The following is a 20,308-nucleotide window of genomic DNA, read 5'->3' as shown; positions in this document are numbered from 1 at the left end:
GCCCGAACGGCCCCTCCTGACCAAGGAATTAAGTCAGATAGATAGAGGTAAAAAGAGAAGATGTTTCAGACCTCATTGATAAATTAAAGATCAATAAGTCACCGGGCCCTGATGGCATCCACCCAAGAGTTATTGAGGAATTGAAAAATGAAGTTGCTGATTCGACTAAGATATGCAACTTGTCCCTCAAAACGGCCACGGTGCCAGAAGATTGGAAGATAGCAAATGTCACACCTATCTTTAAAAAGGGAAAGAGGGGGGACCCAAGAAACTATAGGCTGGTCAGCCTAACATCTATACTGGATAAGATGGTGGAATGCCTCATCAAAGATAGGGTCTCAAAACACATAGATGAACAAGCCTTGCTGAGGGAGAATCAGCATGGCTTCTGTACGGGTAAGTCTTGCCTCACAAACCTTATAGAATTCTTTGAAAAGGTCAACAGGCATGTGGATGTGGGAGAACCTGTAGACATTATATATCTGGACTTTCAGAAGGCGTTCAACACAGTCCCTCACCAAAGGCTACTGAAAAAACTCCACAGTCAGGGAATTAGAGGACAGGTCCTCTCGTGGATTGAGAACTGGTTGGAGGCCAGGAAACAGAGAGTGGGTGTCAATGGGCAATTTTCACAATGGAGAGAAGTGAAAAGCGGTGTGCCCCAAGGATCTGTCCTGGGACCGGTGCTTTTCAACCTCTTCATAAATGACCTGGAGACAGGGTTGAGCAATGAGGTTGCAAAGTTTGCAGACGACACCAAACTTTTCCAAGTGGTGAAGCCCAGAAGTGATTGTGAGGAGCTCCAGAAGGATCTCTCCAGACTGGCAGAATGGGCAGCAAAATGGCAGATGCGCTTCAATGTCAGTAAGTGTAAAGTCATGCACATTGGGGCAAAAAAATCAAAACTTCACATATAGACTGATGGGTTCTGAGCTGTCTGTGACAGATCAGGAGAGAGATCTTGGGGTGGTGGTGGACAGGTCGATGAAAGTGTCGACTCAATGTGCGGCGGCAGTAAAGAAGGCCAATTCTATGCTTGCGATCATTAGAAAAGGTATTGAGAACAAAACGGCTAATATTATAATGCCGTTGTACAAATCTATGGTAAGGCCACACCTGGAGTATTGTGTTCTGTTCTGGTCGCTGCATCTCAAAAAAGACATAGTGGAAATGGAAAAGGTGCAAAAGAGAGCGACTAAGATGATTACGGGGCTGGGGCATCTTCCTTATGAGGAAAGGCTACAGCATTTGGGCCTCTTCGGCCTAGAAAAGAGATGCCTCAGGGGGGACATGAGTGAGACATACAAAATTATGCAAGGGATGGACAGAGTGGATAGAGAGATGCTCTTTACACTCTCACATAACACCAGAACCAGGGGAGATCCGCTAAAATTGAGTGTTGGGAGAGTTAGGACAGACAAAAGCTTAGCCTTAGAATAAAAGAACATGTTAGAAAAAAGTTTAGAAATGAGAGATACATGTGGAGCCTATTTATCTGCAGTTTATACAACACAGCAGATCTGGTGCAATGTGGGTCTCCTGGACCCGCACTGAGCCAGACTCAGCTCCACCTGAGCCCTCTGAAGGAGACTGGAGCACAGCTCTGGAGGGCTTTCTGAAGCCTGGAGAGGCAGCAGGCAGACGTGCGTTGCATCTCTGCACTTCAGAAAACGCTCCAGAGGGGACCACAGCACAGCTCCAGTTCCCTTCAGGGAGGTTAATGGGGTGAAGATCATGAATTTGAGTATCCGCAAAATTCAGTATCAGCAGGGATCCAAGAACAGATCCCCCACAGATACCAAGGCCCCACTTGTAATTCTATAGCACTTTTCAGTGTACAAGCAATAATCTGTGAAACCTGAAATGGATTTCCCATGGAAGAGATATAATGCAAAATATATCTGTTGCTTTGTCTACACCTTTAACTCTCACACCTGCGGGAGTTCATTTCAGAAGAGAAAGTTCCTAGTTTTCAAAAGCTGTTCCTCTTTAAAACATTCAGGAGATAAAACTGAGAAGCAAAGCAACATTTACAGTCCATGATGACAATGAATCTGAGGGACAATACTTCAGGTTACATGCCTGAGCTTTAAATATTAGCTAATTCAAAGAACTGGAGAAAAAAATTTAAAAACCCAGATCAGAAAACAACATTACAATAATATAGCTGGGAAAATATATAATTCTAAACATGCACCTAGAGAAACTGAATAGATTTAAAATGAAAATTTCCTATTATAGACCACTCTTCCTGTAAATAGTGAGTCTTAAAGGGCATCAATCCACTTACAAGATTTTCATCAGTCAGACTACTTCAGTACCGTAATTAGACATAGTCAAACCATACTCAGCAATCATAATGAAGCTAAAATAGATCAATCAGGTTCAACCTGCAGGACATTTAGAAATCTAGTGCTCAAAAAGTAATACTAGCAAAGAAAGGTGAAAAAGTGTAGAGGTAAATCAATTTAGATGACTGTAAATAAATAACTTTGAGTGCAACAGTAATTTTGCAGCATAACCTACAAATTAGGTATTAGAGCATACCTGAAAATTTAACAATTATCACTCTGTGTGAGCTTTGTTCTCATCAATTATGGAGAACAGTAGATGCCAAACCTTCTAAAAGCAAGTGATCACTTGGGTACCAAAACTAATTTCCAGTCATACAAAATGGACAAAACAAAAGCAAATTTGGGAAGCTCTCTATATTGTCATAGTCTATGGAATTCATAGTACAGAAATTATTGGTATGTTGAAGTAACATCAGATTTGTATGGAACAGAAGTGTATTTCTTTCTTGATATCTGCCTACTTTCTATCACTTCACCCCTCCCCATTACTTCCTTTTTAATTTCGCCTTCTGTTTAGCATCTCATTGTCTCCATTCCTCATTACATTTTAGTCTCCCTCTACTTTTTTTATTTTTATTTTTCCAGTATGTTGCAGAATGAGCAGATATGGATTAGGTCAAGACAAAAACTATTTCATTATCTACATTCTATTAATATTCTATTGTTTGGTTCCCCTGGAACTCTCAGTGGCTTTCAGAACCATTGACCATAGTATTTTAAAGACTGCCTTGCTGGGATGGGACTTGGGGACACTGATTTACAGTGGCTCTGGTCCTTCCTGGAAGATAGATTTTAGAAAGTAATGCTAGAAGACTCAGCCATTGGCCTATGGTATCCCAAAGGATTCCATTCTGTCCCCATTGCTCTTTAATAGAAGAAAGTAGTCGGGGGAAGGTGGCATTAGATGTCATCAGAACAAGGATAGTTTTACTCTCTTCAACCAAGGATGGAGCAGAAGTTCTGGTTGGGTGTCTGGAGATGATCTGGAATTGAGCCGGATGAAGGCTATCAAGCTGAAATTAAATCCAGATAAGACAAAATACTATTGATTCAGCTATCTGTGAGACCAGCACTGACTTGAGAGTTTTATTACTATATTGCATTTATATATACTTACAATATTTAAATATTGTGAGGTGCCTTCTAAGCCTCTTTGGAGGTAGAACAGCAGTTTAGAACCAAAAGTGTTCTGGGTTTCATCTCCATTGGAAACACGACTGATGGTAACCCATGACAAGGTCTTTTCCATTGCAGCCCCTAGTTTTTGGAATTCTGATCCAGGGGAGGTTAGAACTTTGTTGGCATTTCAGACAACAGTGGTCAAGACATTTTTATTTGGCCAAGCTTTCTGACTAGGTTTGATGGACTTCTTTCTGGCTCTATAGCACACTGCTCATTTTTGTTTTATTTATTTGATCAGTTTCATTTGTTGTTTTAATATCATTTTCTGTATTAGATGTTATTTTTGTTTTTAATGAATTTCAATCAATTTTAAACAGTCTTTAAACTTCCCTTGTGGGATAAAAATGGTTTTAAATAAATAACACAACATAAATTTAATGCTTACAAAATAAGTAGGGCTTAGTTATCCAACTACTGTATAAGAATTAAGATGTTTCCGTTGATACTATGAAATTTTGTGATAATCCTAAATGTACTAAAATATGAATTCCAGCTTACTTTAAACAAGTAATCATTCATCACTTGTTGGCACAGAGGATCTAATACATAGCCAAGTTTATTTGGTGGAGGAGCAACTTCTGGATACAAATGGGATTTATTTGGTGGACGAGAAAGCTATGGATACAAGTGGGGTTTACCCCAGGGCTTTTCAAACTGGGGTGCCGCGACGGCCCAGCCTGTGGGCCCTGGCCTGTTTCCCCTTATGGGGCAGGAGCAGCCTGGAGGCAGGGAGGGGGCTGAGCGCGATCCCCCAGCTCAGGGTGGGCTGCAGGGGCTTGAGTTCACTTACCCGAGCCTCCTGCAGCCTCCCAGGGGTGCAGGGAGCCCTGTGCGACCTACTGCAGGGCTCTCCGGAGCTTTGAAAGCAAAAGCGGAGCAATAGCGCCCTGCCTCCGCTGAAGTGGAATGCGATCACTCCACTTTCACTTCTGAAGCTGCAGAGAGCCTTGCAGAAAGTCGCGCAGGGCTCCCCGCACCCCCAGGAGGCTGCAGGAGGCTCGGGTACATGCAGCCAAGCCCGTGCAGCCCCCCTGAGCAGCGCGATCCTGGGAATTGCACCGCTGCCTTCCCCTGCCCCTGCAAGAACTTAGAGCAGCTCAAATTCTCACTGAGAGTTTGAAAACCTAATTGGGTAAAACCTGGGTTTACCCAATTAATTAGCTATTTCTCCATCTCTTCATGTCTTAGAACTGGCAGACTCCTCTGTAGCAGTAAGTAATTGCATGCACACAAACCTGATCAATCTTAAGTAGAGCAGACACACTGGCAAGCAAGACAATAAATGGAACTACAGGTTGATAACCATTACAAAATTTAGTACCAATGACACCTGCTTGAATGGAGACAAAATGAGTGTCTCACTATGTCAAGTCAATACATAGGCACTGTAGGTTAATAAGATATGGTCATTGTTATTGTTGCAACCTTCTAACTACTTCTTAGAGCCTATCTTTTAAGAATCTCTGCACCCAGGCTGCCTATTCACTTGATTTTCATTATATTGGAGGGTCATGGGTTACTATTAAAGTCAAATAAAATAATCTTACTGCAGACAATCCATGCAAAGTATACCTCTGGTTATTGTGGAACTGAATCAGATTTTACACTCAAGGTATATAATAAAAGTAATGTGAGAACCAACCTCCACCTTGAATATACCATCTTGTGTATAGTAATGTCAATGAATGTATATATAAATCAGTGTTATAATTAAGTTCCAAAAGAAAACGATTTGATATTTGGTATCTACTGTTACTAGGGGTGATTTCACGGGAGAGGTTGCTTTCTTGAATATAAACCAATATTGATTAGAATGTAAAACTGTATTATCTGTGGTATTCTCCTCTATGTTAAAAACATTTATATGTGAAACAAATACTACAAAAGACTCAAATGCACTTTCAATAACCTTGTGTGAAAACAACCAAGACAAATGAAGTGCTGACCTTTGACTGCTGTGCTGAGATGGACATGCAATGTCTGTCATTTTGGAATACACTTGATCTCCTACTACCTTATTAAGATGCTCTGAATAAGTCAGTGGAAGACCCTCATCCTTGAAGACCGACTGGACAATTGATTTTTGCGAAAAACCTTCATTACTTCTGGAAACATCACCCATGAAAAGTTGTTCTTCAAAGTTCGGCTTGTTACCTACATTAACCAAGAGTCACATTTTGCAAACATTTTTATAAGGCTAACAGAGAGAAAGATGTCTTTAAAATGTCAGAGAAGAATTTTATATAATACTGTATTATTCTTCACTGTATAATAATTGATCTTAGTAGCTGGTGTCTACTAAAAGGAGAGAAATCTTTATCAAGAGAAGTGATGCAGGTTGGTCTTTGCCTCCAAGATCTTTCTAATGCCCCAATCCTACCAGCAAGGTATGTTGAGAGATCCTGAGATCCACCAGAGTACTATGCAGTCCACCATCACAACAGCCCCTCTGTAGGTTTATGGAGGGCTGCCACCAGTGTAAAGACCACAAGCCAGCAGTGGTGCTGTGCAGACTAGCCATTGGTTCAGTCATGGTGGTTGTGGGGAAGGATCAGGGCAGGGATTGGGCTGGACTGGGAGTGGATCAGGGTTGGGATGGATCTCAGCAGTGGCAACCAGATCCCAAGCCCACATTTCAGATCTGACACACCCCCTGCAGTGGTTCAGATCTATTCCAGCTCTTTTGCTGCCATTGATCTGAATAGGCCAACAGGGTACCAGGCAGCAAAATTTTTCTTTATTTTTCCTTTCCCAGTCAGCCTTCTGGCCAGCACATCCCCTACTGATGTACTGGATATAGGAGATGCTGCCCCAGAGGTCCTAAATCCTGAGTGCCAGCTGGGATAGGATTGGGCCGTGAGAGGCATAAACTTCTTAAAAAAAATTATTTATCCAGTACATATTAAGGGCTCTAACCTTTCAACTATATGGAAACCTTTTGTTTCTAAACTAAGTGCAAGCATGTTTTGAATCCTGCAGCAATAGTAATGAGATCTGGTTAGACACTGGATACAAAAAGAAGGAACCCAACCAAAGATAGGAATGACTTTAAAATGCCACACACTCAAAGTTAATAGGCTCCCACAGGACCCAGCACTGGAAATTTGTCTTTCTTCAAAATCTAGTGGATTATCCCACCATGGAAGTCATTCCTCTGCCTTCTCAGACAGTCTCTATCTCCATATTTATACTGTCATTCCTTATTATATCCATCTATAAATAGAGTGCCAGGCAGCTGCTTTAAGCTAGCTACCTGCAGTTTTCCCCAATATTATTCCTTCCTCCTTACTATTGAGTAACCTCTTCCCTGATGTTAAGTTTAAAATAGAAAATAAAATAAAAAAACACACACCACATTATTCTAAAATTTGGTTTACCTGGATTGCAATACAGGAAAAGACAAGTGCCTTTCATTTGGCAAGACCTCCAGACTATTTCAGTATTAATGTGGGTTGAGATTTGGATTCTATTTCAACAGCTAGGCTGACTCAAATTGTTCTTAAGGATCTGCTTCTTTAAAAAGTAAAAAGAATTATAAAAGAAACAATCTTACTGTCAGGGAAAAGAAATACTTTATCTAGGAGAAGATTTCCATAAGAAGCTGTTCTAAATAAACGTGCACGAGCGTTGCTGACTTTTCTAATCTCTTCTGAATCCACCAGGGGCTTAAGAGAAGAAACTTGATGCTCTTCATCACTAGTGGGTAATGACAGCAGCTTTGGTTTCTGTTACAAGACAAAAGACAAAACCTATTCCAGCATATAAAGCCAGTTTCTATCTTGTAAAACCTGTTCATGCAAGCGGTCAGAACAGCGGAACTCTGCAACATGGTTCCTGACATCATATATCTAATCAGAAAACATTCTCAAAGCATGTATTCTTGGCTAGAGAATTTGGTAACTTTGGAGCCACCACTGAAAAGGCTCTCATCTATGTCCCAGCCCATCTTAAATTCCTGATAGACGGTACCCAGATCAGGGCCTACCCTAAAATTCCTCGCTCCTGGGCTGGGAAAGCATTATCTCTCAACTCTGTGCTGGCAAAATATCTAGTGTAGACTTGAGAAGCTTCATTGCAGGGCTTGGAGCTTTCCCCAGGGAGACTCCCAGCTGCTTCCTGGCACCTGCGGGATACAGTGGTAATCACTTTGGCGCTGCTGCTCCAGTAGGCACTGGGAAGCTCAGGACTTGGTTTTTACTTGGGCCCAGAGAAATATTGATACAAGGCTACTGAAGTAAGAATTTAAAAATGTATTTACAAACGTTTCTAAAAATTATGTATATTTGAAAAGTGCAAATAAGGAAAAAAGAAATAAAACACAAACATTTAAATATCAGTCTACATAATATTAATTCTGATAGACAGGACTGTGTATGTTCCACAAGACTGATGAATAAGCACCAATGCAGCATTAGGTACAAACTTCTTCTTAAGAACCTCCGTTTCATCTAAAAAACAACAACAAACGTTTCTTATGGCTGCAAATATATGCTTGAGAAGCACGTTGGCAATGCCTGCAAAAATCTCAGATGCCAGAAAGGTGACTGGAAAATATTTCAGTTGTTGAACGCGATACCCGAGTGTCAATTTATATAATGCATGCAGGTGCAGAATTCACTTTTTCATGATATAGAATTCTGTCTGCCTGAATTCACTTTTTCATGCTACAGAATTCTATCTGCCTGAATAATTCTTTTAGCATACACACCACCCTGTTAATACATACATGGTTCAGTGGGCTGAGACGGCAGCAAGAGACAGGCCTTGATTCAGCTGATTCAAAGCTGGAAGCATGGAGACTGGAACAAAAACAAAAAACCAGACTGAGGCTACAATTCTATCCACACTTTACTGGGAGTAAGCCCATTGACTATAATGGGACTTCTAAGTAGATATGCATAGGATTGGGCTGTAAGTTACTTAGTGCATTGACAACTGTTTCTCTACTTCTCCATACAAAAAGGTACCTTCTGTGTACAGAGCAATAGGAAAGTGTTACTTCTGCCAAACTGTTTAATAAGTCCCAGAATCTGAGCTCTTTCTTGAAATGTAAAGCAAAAGAGAAAAAGTCAGGTTGAAAAGAAGCACACTGAGGAGTTGGGTATATGCAATGATACTGTGCCTGCTTATTCTACAGAACCAGAATTAGTGTCTGCTCTGGATACAAGGCAGCACTTACTCTATGTCTGTTACCAGGGCCTAGGAGAGGGGGCTAAAGGGGGTAATTTGTACCTGGGCCCAGGGTAAAAAGGGAGGCCCAGGAGCCAAAGGAGGGGGCCCAGAAATTTCCTGGGATCTGATATTTTCCTATCTACTCAGACCTGTTGCCCGTATGGGATGCTGGGGACACTACTGATGCCACATGAGTGAGTAGACCTGGGCTCCAAAGTCTTTTCCAGTTGCCTCTACTCTCCCCTCACCTACTTTGCCCCTCCCTGCCCCTATTCTGCTCACCTATCACCACCCTCCCCCGCTCTATTTCAACCCTCCCCCTTTGGAAACGGGCCCAAAGGAAACTTTGTACCCCTTGATAAAATTCCTCTCAGAGGCCCTGTCTGTTACTAACTAGTGACAATAGTCTGTACAATGATAGTCCTTCTCCTGTAGAAGTAATTCCTCTGGGGAGTAGGAAATCAACAGAAGCAGGAGATGTAACATCCAGACAGCAAATCAGAGAAACTTCAGCTTCCTACACACAAAACCTAATAATAGTTTTGGGTTGACAATGAGCTCTTTTGTTTGGAAAAGGCAGAAACACCTCTGAACTATTTCTAGCTTAATCTCTTACCAGCTCCACATTTATCTTCCTTCTTGTGTAACAATGGGACAATTTTACACCTGCCTTTTGTACTACTACCTTGACCTCTTTAATAGCAGTGATAAGCACTCAAAAGTACATTCCATTCCCTGCTCACACAGACTTTAGGGTGCTATATCCCCTCCTTCCTAAATCCTATACCTAAATGCAGAAGGAGGCCTATTTTCAGGTGCTCTTGAAGAGGCTGATCCAAAAAGTTTCCTTTGTTCCTCTCTTGGTGTGAATGGCCTTTGAGTTCTTAAGGTCCTTAGAGTGTTTCGTGCTTCATTTATGATCTCAGCACTAGTCTTTTGAACAGCTAATGATGGCCTATAGAAAGCTTCTGAATGTTCTGCGTTTTTATTCTTTGAGGACTGCATTTTTCTGCTGAAAAGAAGTTACAGTAAGCACTCCACACCCTGTATAGAAGAAAAAGAAAACAGAAAACAATTAGGAACTTATTGGCAGTATTAGTTTTTGTGAGTTTGGATCACAGGCCGATGCACATTCATAGCCCAATCCTGAGCTCTTCAGCACAGGTAGTATGAGTGTAACCCAGTGCTGGATGTTGCAGAAGTGCAGTAAGGCATGCCTGTGATACCCTGTGCCGTGTCAGCACAGTACCAGACAGCGCTGAGCCCAGTGCTGGCCAAATGGTGCTCAGAGCTAGGTAAGAACTCCAGGCAGTGCTGAGTGACCACGGAGGAACCAGGGCGGGAGGGAGGTGGGACTAGTGGAGCTCTGCTCTGCCGGATCCTGAACTCCATGTTGCAACAGAAAGCTCGACATGGAGTCTCTCAAGTCAGCACTGGCAAAATAGCTGGCACATATTTGAGAAGTCTGCAGCGGTCGCCGCTTTGGCACTGCTGAATCAGGCAGCGGTACTGCCTTTAGGACTGGGCTGTCAGTCCCCTATGGGTCCCACTACACTGGCTTTCACTCTACACTGTTTGACCATCTATCTGCAACGTAGACCACAACAGCCACTCTAGAATTGCACATCAGCAATAATAATGCTGTTGCAAGATTCTTCAGCACTGCATAGTTCCAAATGCTGTTGATTTTTTAAGATAGTTACATCATGTTACATATAGATACATGTTCCATAACAATATGCACACACCTTTTATCTGCAACAACAACAACAACAACAACAGGTATTTATATACCGCCTTTCTTGGTCTTTATTCAAGACTTTATTCAAGGCGGTTTACATAGGCAGGCTTTATTTAAATCCCTTATTAAATAGGGATTTTTACAATTTGAAAGAAGGTTCTTTCTTTCAAGAACCACTGTATTCAGGTGTTTCATTCCGATCTGGCTTCACATTCTGGCCTCCATCCTCCCACGCTCAGAGCAGATGGAAATAGCTCGGCTTCAGCTTGTCAGCTGCTTCAAGGTCGCAGTGTGCCGGTGGCCTCGAACTGGCGACCTTGTGGATGTTATCTTCAGGCAGACGAAGGCTCTACCCTCTAGACCAGACCTCCTGCCCTCCTGACCTCCTGCAATATGGAGCACAGCTGGCTGCCAAAATATATTGACCCAATTGCCTGTGCAACTAGACAAAAGCCAGCTGTACCCAATGAATATGTTTCCTCACTTCATCTAAACCAACTTGCAGAAAGGCACAACTTCTGTAGCCTAAGAGAATAACTAGAATATCTCTCTGGATAATTCAAAGCTCCTTGCAATACTGGAACTCAGATAAAATGTTAAGACAATAGTATTATTAATGGCAGAGAGACAACAGCTCATCTCTTATGAACAGGAAGGAAGTCTCACATACTCACCAGAAGCTATACTGCTATGTACTTTCAGGGCCAAACACAACAGCTTCCACAGAAAACTTCATTAGATAATCATTCTAACACCCCCAAGTTGACAATATGGTGAATAATACAACGATGATATCACAGCAGGATCTGAATAATAAAGAGAAAACATTTGCTGTAAAAACAAACAATACAAGTTACCTGTGCTCTTAAAGGGTCATTCTAGGAAGAATCATGCAGTGTTGCTTGAAAAATGTAAACAGTCACGACAGCCAAGAAGAACACACGTACGCACACACACTTTGTAGGGTGGATTATCAACTAAAAATCTAAGTCCCAGACTGTCTATGTGTTAATGAAATATTCATTCCACATTTATACATCGAAGCAACAGGTCAACACAATGTAGTTTGCTGCTTCAACCACATTAAAAATATAGGATCTTTGTGAGCAACAGAAAGAATTCAAAGGAAGAGAAAGAGGAACGAAATGGTAGGATGGTTGCTTTATAAGGATGGTGAGTTGTTGTCTGGTTATAAAGAGAACTGCTCAACTGCCTCCACCTTCTTCCAAAAGGAGATTGCGCAGGTCTGCAGATTCAGATTGACAGAGAGCTGGTTAATAACTACCTAAGTGGCCTAAATGCATTGAAATCATTCAGACCAGATAAAATGCATCCTAGAATACTGAAAACACTTGCTGTTGTACTTTCATAAACGTTGTCAATTATCTTTGAGAAATCCTGAGAGTGGAGGTAGGTGCAACAAGACTGGAGACAGGCAAATGTTGCCTTGATCTTCAAAAAGGAAGAGAAAGGACAGCATCCCTTGCTGCCATTGTGCAATATTTGAGTAGTTCTAGGGAGTATGTGAACCCCAGAAAAATTGGTTTAGTGGTCATTCCTTCCTCCAGAGGAAACCCAAGAACTGATATTCTGTGAGAGAAGTTAATGATTTCTTGCAGAGAGTTGTCAGAAGTTTCACCAAACTACAATTCCAAGATTATTTGAGGGAAGCAATGACAGTTATACCGGTATCAAATGAACAGCACAATCCTAAACTGCCCTGGAGCAGGCAAGCCAGCTGGCTGCCCTGCATCCAGAATAGGGCTGGGGCCAGTTGTGACTCAGCCAGGGGCAAGGGGAATTTTTTCTCCAGGGTAAAGCTGCAGCATCTCCAGTGGGTCTACTCAGATCTATGCCACCTCAAGAGGTGGCACAAATCCAAGCAACCTAGAGTTGCTCCAGGCTGCCCGGGACCAGGGTTAGGATCTGGCACAAGTGCTGGATCCTGGCCCTACCTCACGCTCACCTGCTGCCTGTCCATAGGTCCACCTGCCAGTTGCCTTCCTGGAACATCTCCTTCCTGCCCTCCACCTGCCCCCTCCTGATTGCCACACCCAGCCTGACTTGGCCAGTACAGTCTTACCAGTCCGCCAGCCCAACGGGGCTTGGGCTAGCCTCTGTCCTCGAGCTGTGACATGAAAGTCTTTCGGCACTTTCGCAACACCATTGACCTAGTGCAGGGGTGCTCACACTTTTTGGCTCGAGAGCTACTTTGAAACCCAGCAAGGCCCGGAGATCTACCAGGGGGGAAGGAAGCATCTGACAGACACCCCCTTTAATGTATGGAGCCCCTGCTGGAGTCTAGTCAGTTTCGTCAGTTTTGTTGCTGCATGCCTGAAGAGCAGCTAAAGTGTCAGTTTCAGTGTCAGTTTAGTGTCAGCTAAATATGTCAGGTTTGTCTAGTCACTATACGAAACTGACATATTAACAGTTTGTAGAGACAGGGCTCCGCGATCTACTCATTTTGCCTCGCGATCTACCGGTAGATCGTGATTCACCTATTGAGCACCCCTGACCTAGTGCAAGGGACTTGTGCCAGCCCAACATGAGGTTGGGATTGTGCCCATACATAAGTTTCAAGCAATGATATACACCTAAATTGACTTTCCAATCTGTAGAGCTATGGCTGAGATTTATTCTTTTCAGTCACTTCTCTACAAGCTTTCCAGATTTCAGCCTTCAAGCGCAAAAGTTGGTTACATTTTAATTATGCCAGCACATTTTCCAGGGCTAGAATCAAAGGCTAAATTAGCCTTCAGACAGAAATATGAACAAAAATTCATTTCCTTCAGTTTCCGTATCTATTATTCTCCCTGCTGCAATGTGAAGTTTTACAACATCTTCTTGATGGGTCCAAAGTCACTGGTCCCGTCTCTGAAGATGAGTCATATCCTTCCCTAACTCAAAATCCTTACATTTTGCTTGAGAGGTATATCATTTATTGGATTTTAATATTTGCTCTCTTTTAATTAACTAACTGGCAACCTGGGAGACATGATCACATTCTGTGCATCAGCACCATCCTTAGCCTGCGACAGGTTCTAATTAAGTTTCAATCAAATCTCCTTTCGATCTTAAATTGTCTGCCTTACAAGAACATTTATGATGGAGGCGTTGATTGAAGAGCTATAGTCAAGCCTGAAAACAGACTTTCATTATAAACCTTTCCTGTCTTCTCTCTTACTACATTTTGACCATCTTTGCACAAATTGAATCCTAATGTTGCAGTTTATTTTGAGGATAGCCCATAAACCTCTTAATTGTAAAGAAATACCACATTTTCAAAGCACACATTTAGTTTTTGTTTAAATAATCAAGGAGACTGAAGGGTCCCTATCTATTCATCTTCAGCCTTTAATGAAATAAAAAACTAGTTTGAATTTTAAAGAGAAAAAAATTACCACCAAAACAGAGGGGAGAGTTTTCCATGATGGTTTAAAAAGAAGAAGAAAAACTCTTCGAACAATGAGAATATCCTTTATTCTCCCATATAGCTTGGGTACGTACAGAAGAGATCACCAAAGTTGAATCCTAATCTCCAACTGTCCAAGCAGTCTCTTGAGTTTACCACATGCACCAATGACTATGCCAACATGGAGACAGTACCTGTTGTTTTAACAATTCTAGGCTAATATAAACCTATTCAAGAAGAGAAATTTCCACTCCAATTCTGCAGCAATCTATATTTTCATTCTCATTCCCCAGCTACTGTAGGAATAAATTCAATGCAGTATTCCATTTAAATAAATGCCTGTTCATGTCTTCAAGTCAGATCCCATACACACATATGTCTAAGCATCAACACACATCAACACATGGTTACAAAGTATTGTAGTGACTTTGTGCCTATCATTAATAGCTACAACTGGTTAAAGCTAACATATTACATTGTATTATAGACCTACTCGGGGTTCTGTCTGTATAGTTCAGACATCATACCAAACAACTGATTGTGCTAACCATAGTTTATAACAAACTACCATTTGATCTTCCAGATGAACAACATGAAAGTTATGGTTTCATTTTCTGTCTCTCCTCATCACTCAGTTTCATAAATTCACTCCCATTTCCACAGCAAAGTCTGGAAACACAGCAAGGGCCATAACTATAGTTTGTGAATTCAGCATTATGCCAAACCACAGCTTGTAAACTCATTTCACACTATGGCTTCTGATTCAGTTGCCTGATTTTCACGAACCATGGTTTATTAATTCAGAAATTGCACCAAGTCATAATTTAGTTCCTTAACTATGGCTTGATGATGATGTCTGAACTGAGCCACTATATACTTTCAGTGAGAATACCAAACATCTCACTAGCCTTTCTCAAGTTGCAACAAACAATTTTAGCAAAATGATTCACTTCTTGCTGTTTCCATTCCATTTACATCAGATGCAAATGTTACACTCAGCCCAATAGGGATACATATCTTATTGAAGCATTATTGACTGAAGCACTGATTATCTTATTGAAGCATTATTCTTGTTCCAAAATGTGAGTATTTCCATAAAAGGGAGAGTAGACTGGGACCGAACTTTTTGTTGGTTAATAAGTCTATGAACACTCCTAGTCCTGAAGAGTTTGTAAGTGTCCTATTTTAGACAAAGAGTGTTCTTAACAAACCAGGTACACTATCCTCTCCCCACCCCCATCATCAAATTCTTCATAAATTCTTCAAATTCATAGAATTCTTCATCAAAAACTTATGTGGATATACTAATTTGTAATATCAGCCAGGATAAACGTTAATAATCAAGAGGGCAGGAGGTCTGGTCTAGAGGGTAGAGCCTCCATTAGCCTGAAGATAACATCAGAAGGTCGCCAGTTCAAGGACACTGGCAGCTCCCTGAATGGCTGAGAATGGCACGACCTTGAAGCAGCTGACAAGCCAAGCTGAGTGATTCCACCTGCTCTCAGTGTGAACAAGAAGCATCTTGGATGCCCTTCATGCGGGAGATGGAGCTGCTTGTCAGCCTGCGTGGGAGAACTGGAGGCCAGAAATGAGACCAAACCAGGAAGATCCATTCTGAAATGTTGTTGGTTCTTGAAAGAGAGAACCTCTATGATTGTAAAAATCGCCTTGAGGGATTTAGACATGCCTGCCTATGTAAACCGCCTTGAATAAAGTCAGAAGAATAATCCAATGACCAGAAAGGCAGTATATAAATACCTGGTTATTATTATTATTATCAGAAAATCCAGTTTTCTCATGTTTTTGCTGCATTACAATGCATTACTAAGGGCACTTTCAGGTGGTGAACTTCATAAGCATCAGGCTTCTAATTATCCCCATACCAATTTAGTTCTATTCCATGTGAAACAGAAGAATCAGTGCAAGGAGATCAGCTTTGTGTATCACTGTAGTTCTAAGCCACATTACTTGTAGAAGTCACTTCCAGGATATATATCTCTATGGGTTCTAAAGCCCACAATGGTTTGCAAGCATGATGAAGAGGCTATAGCTGCAACCAGAATGCTATGGAGCCTGGCTGTGACATCACCACCAGGCATCAATTGGTCAAGTAGTATGAGTGAATTTGAGGCACCAGTGAGACATCAGCTGCTGGCATTTGGCTGACAAAGAAAGAGGCAGGTAGTGCCAATTCCTAAAGGCAACTAATGGGGGTGGGGTGGGAAGAGGCGAAGTGAACAAGCAAACTAGAGGAAGAAAAAATGAGGGAGGGCAAGGATGAGAGGTGAGGTGTGTGCGGGGAAAGAAGAGCAGGCACCTGGGAGAGGGAGAAGAAGGCCCAAGAAGAAGGAAAAGAAGGGCGGTGCAAGCTAAGACCACGAGGAGTGGAAGTGGGGGTCAAGATTGTGAGAACAAGCAACAGTGGCAAAGGACCAAGGAGACAGAAGCCACCAGGACTAGGCAAGAGGCTGTGAGAGATACTCAGATCCCTTCAAGGGCATGTAGCCAAGTTAAGCACCTTTCTGTTGCTCCAGAACTTGGAAGACTAAATTAGACAGTTTAGAATAGCTCCTTGATCAATGTTAGTTCAGCATTTAACGTGTTCGCATGCCACCCTGGCAAAGAATCTCTTTGGACATATTTTGCACATGGACAAGTAAATTCATCCCGTTACATATCTACTGTTTACTGCTGCTGCGATGTAGATCCAACAAGTGGGTGCAGATTCAACAAGAGCCAGCAGAACAACCACGGTTGCAGAGAGAGAGATTTCCAAGGTTCTTACCTTGCGTACCTTCTAGGACTCACCTTTTATATTAATAACCCATTTCTGCCTGGCCAAAAGGTGTACACATTTGGTCCCTGTTGTGTATATGCAACATTGGGCAGGAATGGCTTAACTTTATCTATTTAAAGACCATGCACCTTTAAGAATCAGTGCTTGGCCCCAGATGGCGATTAGTACTCCCCGGCTCTAGTAGCTGCTATCCAAAATTCACCTGTGTGAAGGGGCGGGTAGGCATTTGTGATGCAACCAGTCAAAGCCCTGAAGCAGCAGCTGACACTTCCCACAGTCCCTGCTCCCAGGAGGCCCTCAGGGTCCTATAGACAGACAGACACATATATGGAGGAAAACTGGGGTCCAGAGAGTCAGGCCAGGAGGTCCTTCGCAGTTCCCCTTCAGGCATCCCGTTCCCTGCAAGGTGGACAGGGCAGGCAGCATGTTACCATAGCAACCATACACAGCCCAAGCAGAGGGCCCAGGCCTCGCTCAGAGCTGCAGCCCCTCCACACCAGGGACTCCCGCCTTCTCAATAGAGGCACCTTACCGGCAGGGCGCGTGCGAGACGGGGGGGGGGTCGTCACTAAAGCCGGCTTTCCTCCCAACACAGGTGGTTCCGAAGCCTCCCTCGCTCCCACTGCGCATGCTCGGTGGCAGCAGCTGAAGCGCCTTGCCCTCAACCCGCCCCGACTAGTCATGGCGTGCTCGTACTGCGCATGCTCGGTTGCTGCCAGCCTGGTCCGTGGAAGTGCCTGGACTTTGTTCCTGTTGGCTGCGCTTTTCCACCTGGCCCAGAATGTACAGGAAGGGCAGGGACTGCGCCGTGGCCCAGAAATAAGTGCAGTCAGTGGATCTGACCACAGTCAAAGCTGCTGCTGCTGCTGACACTTCCTCTGCTTTATGAGTTCTGTGAGTGGCACTGAAGGAGAACAGGCTTCACGTGGCCTTTGCTTCTGCAGAAGGGTCCAGCTCCTTGTTTTGTGCAGCTGCCTCCACTCACATCAGCTCTGCACACCATGACTACAAAATCTCATCCACACTTTCCTGGGAGTAAGCCCACTGACTACAATGGGACTTACTTCTGAGTAGACAGGCAGAGGACTGGGCTCTATGGCTGCAAACCTGTCCACACTTTCCTGGGAGTAAGCCCATTGACTAGAATGGGACTTACTTCTGAGTAGACATGCATAGGATTGGACACTCAATCAGGAAGATTTTCCATAGTGACTGGGCAGCTTCAACACCCCTTGTCTTGAACTCTAAACGAGCTTTATTCAGGGTGATCAGGCATCCTCTTTTTCCAGGACAAGTCCTCTTTTTTGTCTCATGTTCTGGAAAAGAACTTTAATGTCCTCCTTTTCCCTGTGAGCAGGCAATGCATAGCCTTCTTGTAATAAATTATGGGCGCAATCCTAACCCCTTTTGTCAGTGCTTTCCAGCACTGACATAAAGGCAGTGCAGCTCCAAGGTAAGGGAAAAAACATTCCCTTACTTTGAGGAGGCCTCCATGAGTGACACCCAACTGCAGGATGCAGCACTGACATTAAGGGTGAGGATTGCGCCCTATATGTAATATAGTTTTACACTTAACAATAAGTAATATAGTGTTTAACCACATGAAATCAATACACGTGTTTTTGGCTTTTATTTTGTCATGTCCTACTTTTTTTCTTGGATGTCCTACATTTTAGGGTGCCTTGTCTTCTTTTGTAGTTATGATCTCTGGTCACCCTGCCTTTATTGCCACAATTTTTCTTTGTGCAGCATCTATATCTGCACTATGTGGACTTCAGTATTTCAACCTGTGCAACCTAAGTTTAAATATATTATATTATTATACAGTACGTTAGTGGTTCACAACCAGATTTTTGGTGGTTTGCCAGAGGGTGATGGAAGAATCAAATAACTAATTGCCTCAAGACCTCATGCTATTAAAAAATCAGATATTGTAGCTGCGAATTACCTTGCAATGAGCTCAGCTCCTGCAGTTTGCAAGCATATGTAAATATAGGGAGATAAATGTGTTAGGGTCTTTTTCTGATTATTACTTATAAATAAATAAATAAAACATTTCCTTTCTAGATCTCCTTTTTGATTCTGGTAAACCTAGGTGGGTCCCGATAGAGTGTCATTTTAAAAAGAGGGTCCTGGTGATAAAAAGTTTGGGAACCACTGCAGTACATCATTCCCACTATTGTCCCTCGTTTGCTTTTCCAAACCTATGCAGGGTAGAAATAAATTTGTCACTGTTTTTGAATATCATTGGGAAAAGTGGGGTTAGAAATAATGATATACCAAAATGCATTGAGTAACTATATTTTCAACACTTTTAAAATATTACATCTTTCACTCCTCCTTTTTCAGTTTCTAAAATATCCAGCAATTTTGTTCCCCAGTCTAAAACTTTATCATGATAATCATACAACAGTGTGTATCACTGTATATATGTATATGTATGTACAGGGTGTTTTAAAAAATGTATGCACATTTTAATGAGATCTTATTCATATGTACTTCATTGTAGAAAACCTGCAACACTTGAACATCTAAAGGAAATAACTGAAGAGATGTGTAAAACCATCCCACTTCACATCCCTGGATATCTGCAGGTAGTCAACGATGTCAGTGCTGTATAGACACCAATGGGGAACATTTCAAGCAGTTAGTCTGATTCATTAACTAATGAATTAATTAACTAACTGGGTCAAGCAGCTGCTTCTGTGTACACCATATACAGTATATGAGTGAATTACAGCATAATAAATTTGTCTATAAAATGTGTGTACATTTTCTTGTGATGCCCTGTAGTATCAGTGATAGTATATGGAGACAGACATAAACTCAAGTCAAAAGCTGCAGAACAGATCTGGCAAAAAAAGGCAAAAGTTTGGTGAATGGCCTTGAAGACAAAGAGACCAGCAGAACAAAGGTAACAGCAGTTGGCCCCAAACTGACATCCTTTTGTGCTGGTACCAAAGAAAGGAAGACAATCACACAAACAATAATACACATTCAGTTCTTCACAGAATTAAGGCTGCTGTTCTATGCAGACATATTTGCAAACCACACTGAATATGGATACTGTACTTCTCAGAAAATATGCATAGGATCCAGCTACACAAATGCAACTACAGAGGAAATTCTATTAAAGTCAGTAGCACATGCTGTGAATTTTCCTGCACCAATAATTATTTATGCATTATTTTGACCAGCTTTGGGTAGTAGGAAAATAAATTAGGTGCATTTTCTTTCTGTTATCTCTGCAAAAACTGAAGTTGCTTTCAGTAATGTCCATTTTTTACATTTTAGTTATTTGTTTGAAGTATTTATATTTATATTTGCTCTACTTTCCTTCTGCAGTCAATGTCCAGCATTTATACATATCATAAGTGTGTGCATTCTGGCAGTACATAGATAAAAGAGTTTTCATTATGATTTGTGTTTTGTCTATATGTATTTAAAACATGTGAAGATGTCATTCCTCAGTGTTATAGGTACGCACTAATTGCTTGCCAGAAGCTTACACAAAAATGGTGTTGTTAGCGGAATGATTCTCCCCATAAGTGAGGTAACATATAACAATATAAGACACAGAGTAACGTTATACAGTACATTGTAAGATCTTGTAAAGAGTGAATTTTATTCCTGTCATCGTGTGTTTATCA

At 41.9% G+C, this 20,308-nt stretch overlaps 1 protein-coding gene across 1 annotated transcript in view; it reads right to left on the bottom strand.

The window, feature by feature from the left end:
• Positions 1-17,272, bottom strand: part of ARMC2 (armadillo repeat containing 2) — a 52,039-nt gene extending 34,767 nt beyond the window's left edge. The window contains exons 1-6 of the mRNA XM_066613259.1: positions 17,191-17,272; positions 11,124-11,255; positions 9,496-9,752; positions 8,263-8,335; positions 7,090-7,261; positions 5,483-5,690 (exon numbers count right to left, since the gene is read on the bottom strand). Coding sequence (XP_066469356.1) covers positions 5,483-5,690; positions 7,090-7,261; positions 8,263-8,335; positions 9,496-9,713 — 671 coding nt within the window. The 5' untranslated portion in view covers positions 9,714-9,752; positions 11,124-11,255; positions 17,191-17,272. The remainder of the gene's footprint in view (positions 1-5,482; positions 5,691-7,089; positions 7,262-8,262; positions 8,336-9,495; positions 9,753-11,123; positions 11,256-17,190) is intronic.
• Positions 17,273-20,308: the final 3,036 nt, after the last annotated feature.

The sequence above is a fragment of the Tiliqua scincoides genome, chromosome 1, assembly GCF_035046505.1.
Source record: "Tiliqua scincoides isolate rTilSci1 chromosome 1, rTilSci1.hap2, whole genome shotgun sequence".
NCBI classification, from domain to species: domain Eukaryota; kingdom Metazoa; phylum Chordata; class Lepidosauria; order Squamata; family Scincidae; genus Tiliqua; species Tiliqua scincoides.
Note: the sequence above shows the minus strand (reverse complement) of the source record. Positions and strands in the feature narration are given on the sequence as shown.